Raw genomic sequence first — 15,547 nt, forward strand, 5'->3', positions numbered from 1 at the left:
GGTCTGAGCTGAGTTGAACAGACAAGCTTGTTCCTCACAGAAATGCAGGGAGAGGTTTAATCAAGTTTTGACGACAGTGGAAAAATTAAGTTGAAGGGTCCTTCTGGACCAAAGTGCATTTTTTTTTTTTTAACACATGGGACTCTTTAAGGGTACAGCACTTTATACAATTTAGCAGGAAGGCAGGTGGCCTTTTCATTATCGACTTCTTGTATTAAATTGTGTGAAATAATCTTCAGTGGGCTGATTTGTATAGATTTCCTTCATATATTTTTTCCTGATAATAAAACAAGGAGAAAAATAAATCAGCAGGCGCCTGACTTCCTAAATATTCTACTTTTTCTCAGTGTGTTATTCCTAGGACACAGAACACATCCCCGGCCTGTGAGCTCGAGGGGGAAGGAGGGGGCATTTTGTCACCTCGTCCCCACAGACCAGTCTAGGGACACGGGAGCTACCTGCAAGTTCCATGACTATAGGGCATTTGCTCATCCCATTTGACTTCTGTGAGATTATCTCTCAAATGCTCCTTACTTAGGCCCCAATGACGGACCTTCGGATCAACAGACACCTGATTGGAAAAGATACTGGAGGGTCCCCTCTGAGTTCAAGCCAGAGCTTGGTGAATGGATAGATACGTCAGTAAATAAATAATGTGTTTTGTTAGTGACAGGTTCACCTGCTGATCTGCATTTGACATTTTCTGTAGCTGGAACTCTGAACTATTCCTGGGGCATGTCTGTCATGAAGAAGAGACTCCAGGCAGCCCAAGAGCCCCTTCCTCTGCCCGGGGAGCCCCTCCCTCTGCCCGGAGAGCCCTCCCTGCGGTGGGCGGCTGGCACTGTCCTAGGCCATGTCTCCCTCAGGTCCACTCAGTGCCCTCCGGGGCTCCCGCGCCCTCCGGGTACTCCATCACCCCATAACGGGTACCCGTGTCTGAGCCCACTGGGCGTCGCCATGCCCAGGTGAGGATTGCCTGCGGAGGGGTGTTTACAGGATGAGGGCACAGTGAAATCTCAGCCCCCGGTCTGTCTGGGGACCAGTGGATTCCCAGCACTTAGTCTCTGGCTTCCCAGTTCGGAGCCCTTCTTCCCTTCCTCTTTACCAGAAGGCTGTGCCACCGCCCCAACCACTGCTGCTCCGGGGCTTCTGGGGAAATATACCCCAAGGGTCCTGAGCCTTTGGGTGGGAAAGATGTGGGGGGGTGAGCAGGGGTCCCGGAAAGGATGGTTCTATGGGCACAGCAGCGTGCCAGCGCCCATCCCCTCAATGGTGCACACAATGCCCCTTGACCCTGACCTGGTCTCACCCCCGCTGCCTGCCACCCCTCCACCCCGTCGTCTCTGCTCACTTCCTCCCGCCCCAGCGTCCGCCCCACACTCACTGCAAAAGCTGCTCCTTGGCCAGGCTGAGGTTGCTGCCGTCCAGGGCTCTGCGCAGCGCACGCTGCTGGCGCTGCAGCTGCCGCTCCGACAGCAAGGTGGCGCGAGCCTTCTGAACCCTCTGCCGGTCCCAGTCCATGTCCCGCTGGCGCTCCTCTTCCTGGAGCCTCTGTGGAGAGGAGACGGGACTCAGCACCCTGCCCCAGCAGAAGAGCCCCGGGAGAGCCGCCCTTTCATTTTACAGACGGGGAAACTGAGGCTTGGGGGCAGGTAGGTGAGCAAGGCCAGGCAGGAAATTGGAGGAGACACTACCCCCCCCTCCCCGGCCCCTGCACCTGCTATCATGCTGGTGGCCCAGCCACTTGCTTCCCCAACTTGGAAGGCCTGGGCCGGCCCTCTGAGGCCTGAAGGGGACAGCAGAGTCTCCCCAGGGGCTTTCTCCCCATCTCCTGGTCCAGGCCACTGCTCCTCCCCCATGCCTGCCCCCTCACCCTGGCGGGGCGGCCACCTGCTGACCCGGGAGCCCCGCCCATCCTCCCCAGGTCTGAGAACCCCTCCGATACTTCTTGCCACGATTCCGAGTGGTTTCAACACCTTCCCTCTCCCTGCCTCTCAGCGATTCTGCCTCCCCTGGAAGACCCCTTTCCAGTCTGTCAGCTGTCACCCCAGTGTAGGGGTCCCCTTGTGGGGGGCTTGCTAGGCCACAGACGATGGGCCCCATAAAGCCTCAGTAGGTCTGGGGAGGGGCCTGAGAACCTGCATTTCTCTGAAGCTCTTTGGTGATGCTGAGAGTGTTATTTGTGCTTGCTTGCTTTCTTTTTCTTTCCTTCCTTCCTTCCTTCCTTCCTTCCTTCTTTCTTTCTTTCTTTCTTTCTTTCTTTCTTTCTTTCTTTCTTTCTTTCTTTCTTTCTTTCTTCTTTTGCTTTTTAAGGCCACACCAGCGGCATATGGAAGTTCCCAGGCTAGGGGTCGAATTGGAGCTGCAGCTGCTGATCTATGCCACAGCCCCAGCAACACGAGATCTGAACCAAGTCTGTGACCTATACCACAGCTCACGGCAACCCCCAGACCCTTAACCCACTGAGCGAGGCCAGGGATCAAACCCATATCCTCGTGGATGCTAGTTGGGTTCATTACTGCTGGGAACTCCTTTCTTTGGGGTTTTCGACTGAATCCTTAACGGACACAGACGCCTGAAGAACACCGCCCACGTGTCCCACGTGGCCCTTGTGATTCCCGCTCCCCATCAAGCTCCCTCCGGACTTGCTCCTCCCACCCCCTTCCCGTCTCGGGAAACACCAACTCCATGCTTCTCGATGCTCAGGCCAGGAGGCCTGGAGGATTCCCAAACTCCTCTGTCTCTCCAAGGCCACGCCCAGCCTTTCAACCCATCTCGTAGGCTCTACCTCCCAAACAGATCCAGAATCCAACTGCCTCTCAGCACCCCCGCTGCTGGGGCCCCGGCCTCTGCCAGCACCCGCTCTCACCTGACCACCTCATCTGCCTCCCCAGCCAGCTCTCTCCTTCCGCCTGGGCCCCTAGGTCCACCCTCAACCCAGCAGCGGGCGGGAGATCCTGTCCCTTCTCTGCTCAGACCCCTCCAGAGCCCCGCAGCGCAGTCCCAGAAAAGGCACGGTCTTCCCCAGTGGCCTTCCGGGCCCTCCCCTCCCCTCCTCCCGACTCGGCCACCAGGCTCCTCCCATCTGAACAGGTCCGGGTGGTCCTGGTCCCAGGGGTCCTGCCTCGAGGCTTTGCCCTTGCCATTCACCCCGTCCTCTCCCCAGACATGGGGAGGGTCCCCTTCCCTCCTCAGGGTTTTGACCCAAAGCCACTTCTCAGTCCCCTGAGGACCCTCCTCCCTCCCAGCGCCCCCAGCCCCCTCCCCTCCTGAGCACTCGGCATGGGGGCATAAATCAGCTCTTGTCCTCCCGCCACCAGAACCTGGACAGCTTCTAGGGCCAGTGTGACACTGGCTACAACTAGATGCTTGAGGCAGCGGCAGGGAGCCCAGAGCTGCGTCTGGGGGCTCGGGGGTGGGGGTGGGCAGGCACCAGCTTCTCCTGGACTTGCTGTTTCTGAACCAGGCGGATCTGCTCCAGCTGCTCCTGGGTCATGCCCTTCCAGCGGTCGGGGACCACGCGATGGGGCCCGAAGGAACTGGCTGCCTGCTGCGGGTCCTCTGACAGCAGGTCCCCACGCAGCAGGTTGGTGATCTCGGCCAAGTTGTCCTCTTGTTCCTGTTTTCTCTCTTGACGTTTCTTTTCCGCTGACTCCAAGGCCTGCACAGCGAAAGAGACTAAGGAGGCTGCTCTGAGTGACTCCAGTGGGATGCAGCGACCCCATAGGCTGGCCCGTCTCACTGCCCCCAAAGGAAGAAGGGCCCCAGGGATGGGTGGCTAGGGAGGTACCCTTGTCAGGCACAGAGGTGGAAAGGCCCTCGGACCCTCCATCAGCTGCCTGGGCAATGACGGGGGAATGAGCTGGGCCCCAGGAATCACTAGGACTCAGGTCATGTGCATAATCACTGAAGGTTTTGGTTTGCAGCGATTGGCCAAAGCGGGGAGCTGCCTCCCCCTTTTAGGCGGCTGTGTCCCCTCGGCTTGGCCTCACCCACCCCCAGATGGGGTCTGTGGCCCTGGTCACCCTTGGACAGCAACCAGCCACAGAGAACGACCAACCCGGTTCACAGCAGTGGTGATTCCTAAAAGGCACTTCCACTGCCCGGTAACCTCGGCCCCAAGGAGAGGTCAATCCCTGGCCCAATCCCAGCTCCCTTGAGGGTGGTGGGTGGAGGGAGTGGGCCCTGATGTGTGACCTGGAGCAGGTCCCTCCCCTGTCTGGGCTGCAGTTATCTCTCAGTAAAGTCAGGAGATGGATTCAGAGACATTTATCAGTGTTCCTACTTCTCTTTAGTAATGAACCAACGGACAGGGCACTTTGCCAGTGGCGCCCAGCAGGGACTCACAGGGGAACCAGCTTACACAAGCTACGTTACCACCTTACATAAGCTTGTGCTCTGAAGCTGGACAGGCCCAGATTCAAATCCTGGACTTGCTATATTTGGAAGTCCAGGGTTGGAATCTGCCAAAGCAGATCAGGTTAGGACTCAGGTGTCCTGAAGAAAGTCAGTTCCTCCAGGAAGCCTGTTTCTTTATCAATTAAAGTGGGTTAATCATGCCCTCCTGATATGGTTGTTGAACACGATGACTGATAAGAGCAGCTAATTGTTGCAGGGATTAGAAGGAAAGGCCATGATTGATGAGCCAAGGAGGCTGGGGTGCCCCAGGAGGTGGCTGTGTGTTTGTCCTCCCCTCCAGACAGTGCCCGGGGTGTACCTGGTTCTTGTTGAATTCTTTCACAGCTGCACAAACCGCCTTTCTGGTGGTGCCTTCCAGATTCTGTAAATGCTTGGCTGTTTCATCAAACTGCAGCCTGGTCTCCAAGTAGAGATCCTCTGAAAAGAAGCAAAGTGCAATCAAACCTTGCATCCACGTGTCTGTTCATGCACCTGCTTCTCATCCTGCACCCGTCTAAAGAAAGAGGATGCATGGGAGGGCTATGGGGAGACTGGGATGAGTTCATGCAAGTGAAGCTCTTCAGTGGGTTCCTGGCACGAATGTCAGCAATCATGTCTATGGATGGGTAATGTCTGCTATGGATTAGTAATGTCTGCCACGCTAGCAGTGGGGTTGGGGAGGTAGGGCGCGGCACGGTGGGAGATACGGTCAGACGGTGAGGGCCTTGCTGGTCCTTGAAATAAATTTGGTTTTTATTGAGTGAAGCTTTTGGAAGGTTTTGAGTAGATAACTTTGAATACAGTCATCCTGGCTGCTGGATGGAGCAGAGATGGTAGAGGGACCAAAGCAGAAGCCAGGAGACCAGTTAGGGGTTTTACTGCAGTCCTCCAGTTGGGAGATGTTAGCCGCTTAGCCCAGAGTGGTGCTGGTGAAGGTGGTGGGAAGCTGAGGTGACCTGCTCTTGGACTGCGTGTGGCATTTGAGAGAAAGGAAGGAGCCCAGGCTGCTTGGGCTGGGCCTGGTCAACTAGGAGAACAGAGCTGGTCTTTTTAGGGCTGCACCCATAGCAGGTGGAGGTTCCCAGGCTAGGGGTCCAATTGGAACTACAGCTGCTGGCCTACACCACAGCCACAGCCATGTGGGATCTGAACCACGTCTGTGACCCACACCCCAGCTCACGGCAACGCCAGATCTTTAACCCACTGAGAGAGGCCAGGGATGGAACCCACAACCTCATGGTTCCTAGTCGGACTCATTTCTGCTGCACCTTGATGGGAACTCCTGATCTGCTGAAGAAGGTACTGAGACCCGTTGGTCTTTTTTGTCCCTCACCGGCGTGTTTTTGGTCCTCACGGGCAATCTTCCACTCCCTTTGCTGTTGCAAGGACCATTCTCTGTTTTGTTCCTCTTGGAATTTCCTCCTCTGATGGAAGTTTAAATCCTCTCCCATGAATTTCTGCATTCCTGACACCGTATTCCGAGCATCATTATCGGACTGCCGGGCTGGAAGATCTTTCTTAAGGGCAAGGGGGTCAGAGAGGTCAAATTCACGGCGAGTTTCTGGCTTCTGAAAGCTCTGCTGGAAGTCACTGATAGCTTTACAGAGAGTTTTCCTGTCTCTCCTTGCCCGGTCTTCTAATATGCATGTGATTTTGTCATTCTGCCTCATTTCAGCAGCTAGAAGAGACAGAGCATATCCATAACGTAAGCTTCAGAGGGAAAAATAAATTTAAATCCATTTTAACATAATTTTCAGGCAGTTCCCTTCGTGGCACACCAGTTAACGAACTAGGATCCATGAGGACACAGGTTCAATCCCTGGACTCAGGTTGGATCCCTGGCCTCACTCAGTGGGTTAAGCATCCAGCCTTGCTGTGGCTGGGGCATAGGTTGGGAAATTCCACATGTCGTGGGTGCAGCCAAAAAATAATAATAATAATTTTTAGTGATTCTAAAAGTAATACAATCCTCCAAAAAGGTAACACAACTATTAAAGGGTTAGTGTCCTGAATATATAAAAAGCACCTACATTACAATTAAAAAAAAACCCAAGCAATCCAACCAAAAAAGGGGCAAAGGATGGGAAAAGGCAAACCACTATAAAGAAACCCGAGTGATTAATAAACTGAAAAAATTATGAGTCTTACAAGATGGGAAACAGTCAATGAATTGGTGAAATACTTTGAATGTTAATAATAGCACATATTAGTAGGAATATGGGGAACTAAAGATTTCTTTTTTTTTTTTTTTTACTTCTTAAGTTTGTCTTTCTTCCTTTTTTTTAGATTTCTTGTTTACTGTTTATGGGAGTGTGACTTGGAACACTTATACCTTTGGAAAGCAATTTGCCAATATCCCATAAAACTGAAAAGCACATATCCTGTGACCCATCAATTCCACTTCTAGGTAACCAGGAACAATTACCCTTAGGGCGATAATGCAGGGCAATCATGAACATTATTTGCACTTATTTAAAAAACTGGAAAAAATCTAAATCAGACACCAGTAGGGGAATAAAGAAATTGTGGTTAAAATTCATATAACAAAACACTATAAAGCAATTAAAATGAATATTCTGTATGTAGATCACTGATTAATTCCAAAATAGACCATTGAATTTTTTAAATGTTGCAAAAGGATATATCCAGGGAGTTCCCTTCGTGGCTCAGCGGTTAACGAACCCAGCTAGGATCCATGTGGATGTGGGTTCGATCCCTGGCCTCGCTCAATGGGTTAAGGATCTGGCATTGCTGTGAGCTGTGGTGCAGGCTGAAGACGTGGCTCGGATGTGAGGTGGCTGTGGCAAAGGCAGGCAGCTGCAGCTCCAATTCCTAGCCTGGGAATTTCCATATGCTGGGAGTGAGGCCCTAAAAGCAAAAAAAAAAAAAAAGTATTCTTAACGTAAGATATCTAAAGCCAGGTTGGCAAAATGTTAACATCTAATCGGTGGTGGGTATGTATTACGTCTGTTATATCATTTTTCTAAGTTTGAATTACTTTTAAACTAGATTTTTTTTTTTTTTGTCATTTTCTTGGGCTGCTCCTGCGGCATATGGAGGTTCCCAGGCTAGGGGTCGAATTGGAGCTGTAGCCGCCAGCCTACGCCAGAGCCACAGCAATGTGGGATCTGAGCTGTGTCTGCAACCTACACCATAGCTCACGGCAACGCCGGATCGTTAACCCACTGAGCAAGGTCAGGGATCGAACCTGCAACCTCATGGTTCCTAGTCGGATTCGTTAACCACTGAGCCATGACAGGAACTCCCTAAACTAGAATTTTAAAAGATGAAAGGTTTAGAAAATATGAAACATTATAAAGAAAATAAGCTTCACTCATCATGCCATCACTCCAATTTTACCACTGCTAACATGTTGGTATATTTCCTTTCTGTGTTTTTCTAAGTATATTTTTACATTTTTTAAAAGTTATATATATATATTTAAATTTAGTTGATAACTTTTGTATATACAATTTTATATGCTTTTTTCTATTTAAAAAATCCTTGGAGTTCCCTGGTGGCTCAGCAGGTTAAGGATCCAGCATTGCCACTGCCGTGGCTCATGGCTCAGATCACTGCTGTAGTGGCATGGGTTTGATCCCTGGCTCGGGAACTTCCACATGCTGAGGCTTGGCCAAAAAAAAAAAAAAAAAAAAAAAATCCTTATGATGCTTTAAAAGTAGCTGTTGGACATGATGGGAGAAAGGAATTTTATTTGAGAATTTGATCTAAGAGCTCAAATACTATTATTTGGACCATATCTGGTTCTGAGTCAGCTCAGGGGTGTGAGCTCAGGGGTGTGTGTTGTCTAGTGCAAGCAGCCATCCCCAGTAGAAGGTCTTGAATTTTCTGGCCAGGAAACATGTGCGTTTAAGATTTTTCATACTCAGTTTTTTAAGGAAACAGAGAAAAACATACATCTATCCTCATAATATATTTCCTACAGCTCACAGAGAATTCAATAGCTGATTTTCTTTTAAGTGATGGAGAATCAGCACATTAACTCAAGCACAAGAAATTGTGACATTTTAAAAGGAGGAAGAGCTTGAAAACAAATTTGTACATATGTGAGGAAATAAGGTGAGGGGTCTAAAGGGTGACAGCCCTGAACCACTAAGTGGCCATGCAGGGGACACTCACCAAATGTTTCCTGTCTAGCTTTTTCCGTTGCTTCTCTTATCTTCTGGTCACAAACCTGTACGTTCCAGGCATCTATGTCTCCCTGGGAAAGGAAAACCAAGGGAGAGAAGTATAGCCGGATAATTTTATTCAGTTAATAACTCTCCTACTTATCTTTTTAGATCAGAACTTTTCATACTCTGATGCTTTTGAAGAAGTTAGTTCTTCAGCCTGTCTTAACTTTCCCCAAAGTTCCTTCTCCCTTTCTTAGTCAATAGATCCTCATTCTCAGAACACTACTTGGGCATCACCTCCTCTGGGAAGCCCTCTCTGATTCCCTCTCCCAGCCTCAACTGGTGCTCCCTGGCACCCTGCGCTCTTTTCCCTGGCAGCCCTGGCTCCACTGCATTGTAACGAGACCATTTACTGCCTGCCTCCTCCACTGGGCTGTGAAGGTCAGGACTGCTTTATTCCTCATCTCCTGGGCCCAGCTCAGGCCTGCCACAAAAGACGAACTCCACTGGCATTTGTCAAATGAATGGAGTGGAAGGAGCTCCTGGCAATAGAGAAAATCTGGCTCAGAGAGAGGAGAACTGTGTCCAGTCTCTTTTTCGGCCACTAAATCCAGCAAGCCCCCTCCCTGCTGCAGGACTCAATTTGCCTGCCTGGCAAGAGATAGGGGGCATTATTCGGTCTGTTCAGGTCTCTCCCATCCTCAGCAAAGTCAGTACATCGAACTATTCTTCCAGGCAAGGCCTGGAGCCGTTTGCAGCTGTTCCTGGATCAAAAGTTTCACTCCAAGGATTTGTCTGCTCTTGCCTCCCGCAGCCCGCCTCTCGCGCCCCTCAGCTGCCCCTGTTGGCCCTTTCCATTCCGGGCTGAAGGGGCTCACCCCAAAGATCCTGTTCCTGGCATTGAAGATCCGTTTCTGCCTGCACAGCTCTGCATGTCTCTTCTTGGCCTGGCCAAAGTCCTCCTCCAGGTCCTTGGGCTGAGCTACCTCCATGACTGCAAAATCGCCCAGAAATTCCAAGAGGTTTTTAAAACATACGAGATAAAAAGAAAAGACGACAAAAATAAAACAAGCTCAAGCTAAGTGAGGCTGGTTCCCTAGGAGCCTGGGCCGGTGGGATCCGCGCCTGCTCCAGAGACTTTCAGTCCATTCTTCCTGCCCTTCGACGGGCTTGTGGAGACCGGGTTCCCTCGGAAACGTAAACAACTCCGGTTGCTAAGGAACAGCGCAGCGCTCTCGCGTGTTCTGGCTTTAGTCTCGCGAGACTGCACGAGGCCCTTCCCGCGCTTTTCCCGCCGGCGTGTGAGGACGCCGCTGAGGCGCGGAGGGCGCAGCCATGGGCCATTTGGAGCTGCTGCTTGTGGAGAATTTCAAGTCGTGGCGGGGCCGCCAGGTCATAGGCCCCTTCAGGAGATTCACCTGCATCATCGGCCCCAACGGCTCCGGTAACTTGGGAGCTGGAAGGCTTCCGGCCGTTCCCGGCGTCCGGGCCGGTTCTCCCGCAGGGGTCGTGAGGGTGGCCTCGCGGCCTGGACTCGGGCGGCTGCTGCCCCGCGGGCCCCGACCACCTCCGCTGCCCGCCCCTCGCCCTCCAGCTCGGGGACCGGGGTCGGGGCGACGGTCAGACTCTGCCCCGGGTTGGGGGGCGGTTGAAGGGGGCGGGGAGCCGGCCCTCGGCCCCCAGCGCCCCCCCCGCAGACCACACCCCCGGGACCCCACCCTCGGCCCCCCCCCCGCTCTGCACCGCGACCCCCACCCCGGGGCCCCACCCTGGCCGCTCCTCGCGTCGCCCCCGCTCCCCTGCCCGGCGGTTTCTCCTCCTGCCCTCAGCCCCGTCACCTCTGCTCTCCACCCGCCTCCCTCTGTCCCCCCAAAAAGCGAGTGGGAGCGCGGTCTGGAGGAGGGAATTGGTTCCGGGGAGCCCGAGCCGCCGTGTGGTTCCAAGGAACCGGCACGGCGGTATCGGGACAATGACCACGTTTGTGGAGCTTTTTCCAGACTCGTGGCGCCGCCGTTTTGGTTGAATCCTCACCAGGGTGTATGATCCCCATTTCACAGTTGGGGAAACTGAGGTCCAGAGAGGCCATGTAACTTTTCCCAGGTTGCCCAGGAAGTGGCAGAGCCTGGACTGGAGCTGGGGCCTGGCCAGGCTCCCCTCGGCTCTGGGATGGGAGGTAGTGGGGTACTGACCCCCCAGCAGGCAGAGAACGGCCTAAAAGGATGGTTCCCTGGGGAGTATTTTTTTCCCTAAATCTGGAGTCTCCTTTTGGCTCTTTTGGCCCAGATTTCCTTTCTTAATTCGGGAACCATATTTGAGTCAAGAGATAACTTGCCAAGTTCCTGTGGTGGCACAATGGAAACGAATCCAACTAGGAACCATGAGGACGTGGGTTCGACCCCTGGCCTTGCTCAGTGGGTTAAGGATCCAGCGTTGCCATGAGCTGTGGTGTAGGTCGCAGATGTGGCTCGGATCTGGCATTGCTGTGGCTGTGGTGTAGGCCGGTGGCAGCAGCTCCAATTAGACCCCTAGTCTGGGAACCTCCTTGAAAAGACCAAAAAAAAAAAAAAAAAAAAAAGATAACTTGCCTCAGTGCATTAAGTAACTTGGCAGACGAATAGGACACTGTCCCACAGATGAATATAATTCTGGGGGAAGAAGCCTTTTGAAATTTCTATTGCCTTATAAAACAGCTGCTGTTTCATGTTTTCTTATGCACTCAGTATACGCGAAGGAACACCTGAGCTTAGAAATAGTCACGTACGTGAAGATTTCCTTACCTCTTCTGTGTAATGTATTTCCTCATTTTCACTGTATTCCGTTATCAGAAAACACTGAAAAGATAATTAGTGTAATCACTGCTGCCTTGTTAACCCTCGCTGATCTTCTCCACTCATTTATCAGGAAGTTCCTGAACCCACCACCAGCTGATTTTCACCCTTTAACTGGCGATTAGGTGAAGGCAGCTCAGTTACATTTCACGGCTGCAGCAGTGTGGTACTTGGAGTATCTGCACAGGGTCTTGAACTTCATTCAGTCCACTTGAACTCCATGCCCCTTGCCACTCCAGATCCTGTTAAAGTGGGGCTTGGAATTTGTTTAAACTAGTGCCAAACATGTTTCAAAATAATCTCATTTCTTAATTTAAAACTACATATGGTTACTAACATACCTTAAGATGGTAGTGAAAATGCCCTTACAAATTCCTCTTGCCCCTCCTTAGATCCCTAGATCCACAAGCCCTGAAAACTCAACTCCCCTCTTGAGAATCACTGGCAACTTAGAGGCTATGCTAAAGGAAATTATGGATTAGTTCAGCATTGCCTTTTTTTTTAAATGATTTTTATTTTTTCCATTATAGCTGGTTTGCAGTGTTCTGTCAGTTTTCTACTGTACAGCAGTGACCCGGTCACACATGCTTTTTCTCACATTATCCTCCAGCATACTCCATCACAAGTAACTAGATGTAGTTCCCAGTGCTACACAGCAGGATCTCATTGCTTATCCATTCCAAAGGCAATTGTTTGCATCTGTTAACCCCAGATTCCCAGACCATCCCACTCCCTCCCCATCCTCCTTGGCAACCACAAGTCTGTTCTCCAAGTCCATGAGTTTCTTTTCTGTGGAAAGGTTTATTTGTGCCATATATTAGGTGCCAGATATGTGACATCATATGGCATTTGTCTTTCTCTTTCTGGCTTAACTTCACTTAGTATGAGAGTCTCCAGTTACATCTATGTTGCTGCAAATGGCATTAGTTTGTTCTTTTTAATGACTGAATAGTATTCCATTGTGTATATATACCACATCTCCTTAATCCATTCATCTGTTGACGGATTTTTTTTTATATAAGGATTTTAATTTTTTTTCATTATAGCTGATTTACAGTGTTCTGTCGACTTTCTACTGTACAGCATGGTTTCTCACATTCTCATGCTTCATCATAAGTGACTAGATATAGGAGTTCCTGTTGTGGCACAGCAGAAACGAATCTGACTAGGAACCATGAGGTTGCGGGTTCAATCCCTGGCCTCGCTCAGGGAGTTGAGGATCCGGCGTTGCCGTGAGCTGTGGTGTAGGTCACAGACGTGGCTCAGATCTGGCATTGCTGTGGCTCTGGTGTAGGCCAGCGGCTACAGCCCCTATTCAACCCCTAGCCTGGGAACCTTCATATGCCCTAAAAAGGACAAAAAGACCAAAAAAAAAAAAAAAAAAAGTGACTAGATGTGGTTCCTAGTGCTACACAGCAGGATCTCATGGCAAATCCATACCAAAGGCAAGAGTCCAGCATTGCCTTCTATACCATCTCTCCACAACAAAAATTTCTGGTTTGCTAATTTATTACTGAGTTTTGCTAAGATGTTCACGTTCTCTCTGCTATTTGAAGGCCAAAACTCAACATGAAACTTACCCATGACTGATGTAATGGGTGATATTCCATTTATAGTCATTTGAACATTTTTTGGTAGATAATTTTTTAATCTTACAAAATTATTGGCATATTCAGATAGACTTTGTTAAACCAATTAATAACTTCTTGTCATGCTCATTTCCTGTTATACTTTAGTTATATTTTTTGTAATAATTTCCTATTGTCACCACCTGCCAAACTTGACATATTCTCATTTGTGTTTTTAGTAAACTCTTAATTTAGGGCTTTTTATGAGTGGTAGAAAATTTTCATCCTTCATGTTTTCCACTCAGATGCAGCAAATAGTTGTTGCATATATGGAAGCAGGAGCAGAAGAGGTTGTATAGACTAAGACAGCTCCTGCTCTGAAGGCGTACAGAGTAGAAGAAAATGATGCAGTAACTGAAAGAGAAAGCCACATAGCGCTGTTTATGAAACTTTAAACAAGGAACATGCAACATCTGATTTGGGCAGTTATGGACAAGGAGTGAAGATTAGGAAAGGTTTTCTACAGGAGTTGGCATTTGTGCTGGGTTCAGAGTAAAGAGTATTTTTCCAGGGGTTTGTGAAAGGTTTATTTGTGTGACATGTAGTAGTCCAGATTGGCTGGAATATAGTGCACATGTAGGGAAGCAGTGGGATAGACTGGAATCCTATTGGGTAAATCCTTGCCAGAGAAAAGAGTTTGTATTTAACTTTCTGGAAAAAAAAAAAAGTTAGACTTTGAAGGATTTTTAGCCGTGGACGACCACGAGGGTGCCTGAATCTAAGGCCATCCTCTCCACTTGTGCTTTGGATCCTGTCCCTTCCTCAATTCTTTGCTTTTGTAATTGTCCTCTTTCTCTTTTGAACTGTTATCTTTTTTCCCTTGTGGATAATTTTCTTTGGCATAAATAGACAGATGCCTTGTTAACACTCTCAGGACACTGAGGAGGGATGTATGTGTGGAAAGCAAGTATAGTGCAGTGTTCAACGGTAGGATTTAGTGGTAAATGTATGGGTGTTTCCTATGAAGTTTTTGTATGTTTGAACATTTTATAATCGAGTGCATGGGGGGAATGTCCCTTGAACCTCACTGTCTTCTTAGGCTATTGCCCCCCCCCCAAATCTGTCTGTAGTTCCATTCTCTTCTCAATACACTCAATTCAGTTTTTAGCCCCAAACGCCACTAAAATGACCCTTAATCTAGGTCACCGTTGAGCTATATCTTATTAAAATCAGTGACCAATTCCTTATCCTCATCTTGTTTGACATTTCAGCAGTATTTCATTCATGTAAAAATCATTGAGGCGTTCCCTGGAGGCCTCGCAGGTTAAGGATCCGGCGTTGTCACTTCAGTGGTGCTCATTCAGTCCCTGGCCCAGGAAGTCTTGTATGTCACGGACATAGGTCCTCCCACACAAAAAAATTGAGTGCCTACTGTGTGCCACGCACTATTTTTGGTTATTTGGAATTCATCAGTGAGTTTAACATAAAAATCCTGCCTGGGAGTTCCCACTCCAGGTATAATGAACCCAACTAGTATCCATGAAAATGTGGATTCAATCCCTGGCTCAGTGGGTTAAAGGATCTGGTGTTGCTGTGAGCTGGAGTGTAGGCTGCAGACATGGCTCAGATCTGGCGTGGCTGTGGCTGTGGCGTAGACCAGCAGCTGCAGCTCTAATAGGACCCCTAGCCTGGGAATTTCCATGCTGCAGGTGCGGTCCTGAAAAAAAAATTCCTGCCCCTATAGAACTGGCATTCAAGTGCAAAGAGACAGACAAATATGAAAAGTATACCGAATATTAAAGTGTTAATTTTTAAAGAGAAAAGAGAAGCAAGGTTAGGGAGTAGGAAATGCTGGGGGTGAGTTTTTTTTTTTTTAAAGAAGTTGGTCACGAGAAGGCCTTGCTGTCAAGGGACAAGGTGGATCACATTTCGTTTCTCTGTCGTAAAATACTTCGCTCTCTGAACTCTCTCGAGTATACCAACAAGGTTTTCTCTGCTCCACTGGCCACCCCCGAGTTATTGGCTGCTTCTCCTCAAGATCTCTTAAGCGCTAGAGCGCCCCCTGGGCGTGTGTCCTGTCTCTTCCCTCTCCTCTCCTTCCAGGTGGTCTTAGCCAGTCCCATCCTTATGCTGCTGACTTGGAAATTATATTTCCAGCCTGTGGTGTTCAGCATCTGGTTTCCTAGTTCTAGTAGACATCTAAAACAGTATAATCAGGCAGAGTAATTTCCTCTCCCCACCTCTACCAAAGAGCAAACCTGTTTCTTCCTAGATCTTTACCAGCTTAGTAAGGGGCGACATTTACTCATATATTCAGACCAGAAGCCCACAGTAATTCTTGATTCCTGCTTTTACCTGCTATACCCCACTTTCCTTGTCCAGTTGTCTATAAATCCTAATGACTCTACCTCTGAAATATATCCTAAATCCAATACATCCCAAATACATCCTAAATCCAGTTGCCACTCTTCACTGGGAGAGTCAAAGCTGCTAGAGCTTTCATTTAAACTATTGCTATAATCTTCTAACACGTCCTTGTGCTTGCTTGCTTGTTTTTATGCAGTGCATTCTCACAGCAGGATATAAATTAAAGCACTCCCCAACTTAAAACTCCAGTGGC

At 49.4% G+C, this 15,547-nt stretch overlaps 2 protein-coding genes across 2 annotated transcripts in view; one reads left to right on the top strand and one right to left on the bottom strand.

The window, feature by feature from the left end:
• Nucleotides 1-38: 38 nt before the first annotated feature.
• RIBC2 (RIB43A domain with coiled-coils 2) lies at nt 39-9,739 on the bottom strand. Its single transcript, XM_003125957.5, has 7 exons — nt 9,410-9,739; nt 8,539-8,620; nt 5,732-6,076; nt 4,718-4,836; nt 3,434-3,661; nt 1,385-1,551; nt 39-277 (listed from the first exon to the last, which is right to left on the bottom strand). The coding sequence occupies exons 1-7, from the start codon at nt 9,521-9,523 to the stop codon at nt 199-201; spliced, it is 1,134 nt and encodes a 377-aa protein (XP_003126005.1). The 5' UTR covers nt 9,524-9,739; the 3' UTR covers nt 39-198.
• Nucleotides 9,740-9,834: 95 nt separating this feature from the next.
• The window catches only part of SMC1B (structural maintenance of chromosomes 1B), a 91,233-nt gene continuing 85,520 nt past the window's right edge, over nt 9,835-15,547 (top strand). The window contains exon 1 of the mRNA XM_021091388.2: nt 9,835-9,975. Coding sequence (XP_020947047.1) covers nt 9,867-9,975 — 109 coding nt within the window. The 5' untranslated portion in view covers nt 9,835-9,866. The remainder of the gene's footprint in view (nt 9,976-15,547) is intronic.

Source organism: Sus scrofa, chromosome 5, assembly GCF_054392235.1.
Source record: "Sus scrofa isolate SSC_HxYL_T2T_F1_AM1 chromosome 5, Sscrofa_HxYL_maternal_Yorkshire_Landrace_v2.0, whole genome shotgun sequence".
In the NCBI taxonomy this organism is placed as follows: domain Eukaryota; kingdom Metazoa; phylum Chordata; class Mammalia; order Artiodactyla; family Suidae; genus Sus; species Sus scrofa.

What these genes read in the sequence shown, in the direction of transcription:
- RIBC2 (XM_003125957.5), bottom strand. Translation starts at nt 9,523, where the DNA reads ATGGAGGTAGCTCAGCCCAAGGACCTGGAGGAGGACTTTGGCCAGGCC. An exon ending in CCAGGAACAGGATCTTTGGG is followed by an intron (nt 8,621 to 9,409) that starts GTGAGCCCCTTC and finishes TTCCTTTCCCAG; the next exon opens with GGAGACATAGATGCCTGGAA. An exon ending in TGAGGACCAAAAACACGCCG is followed by an intron (nt 4,837 to 5,731) that starts GTGAGGGACAAA and finishes GCTTCTTTTCAG; the next exon opens with AGGATCTCTACTTGGAGACC.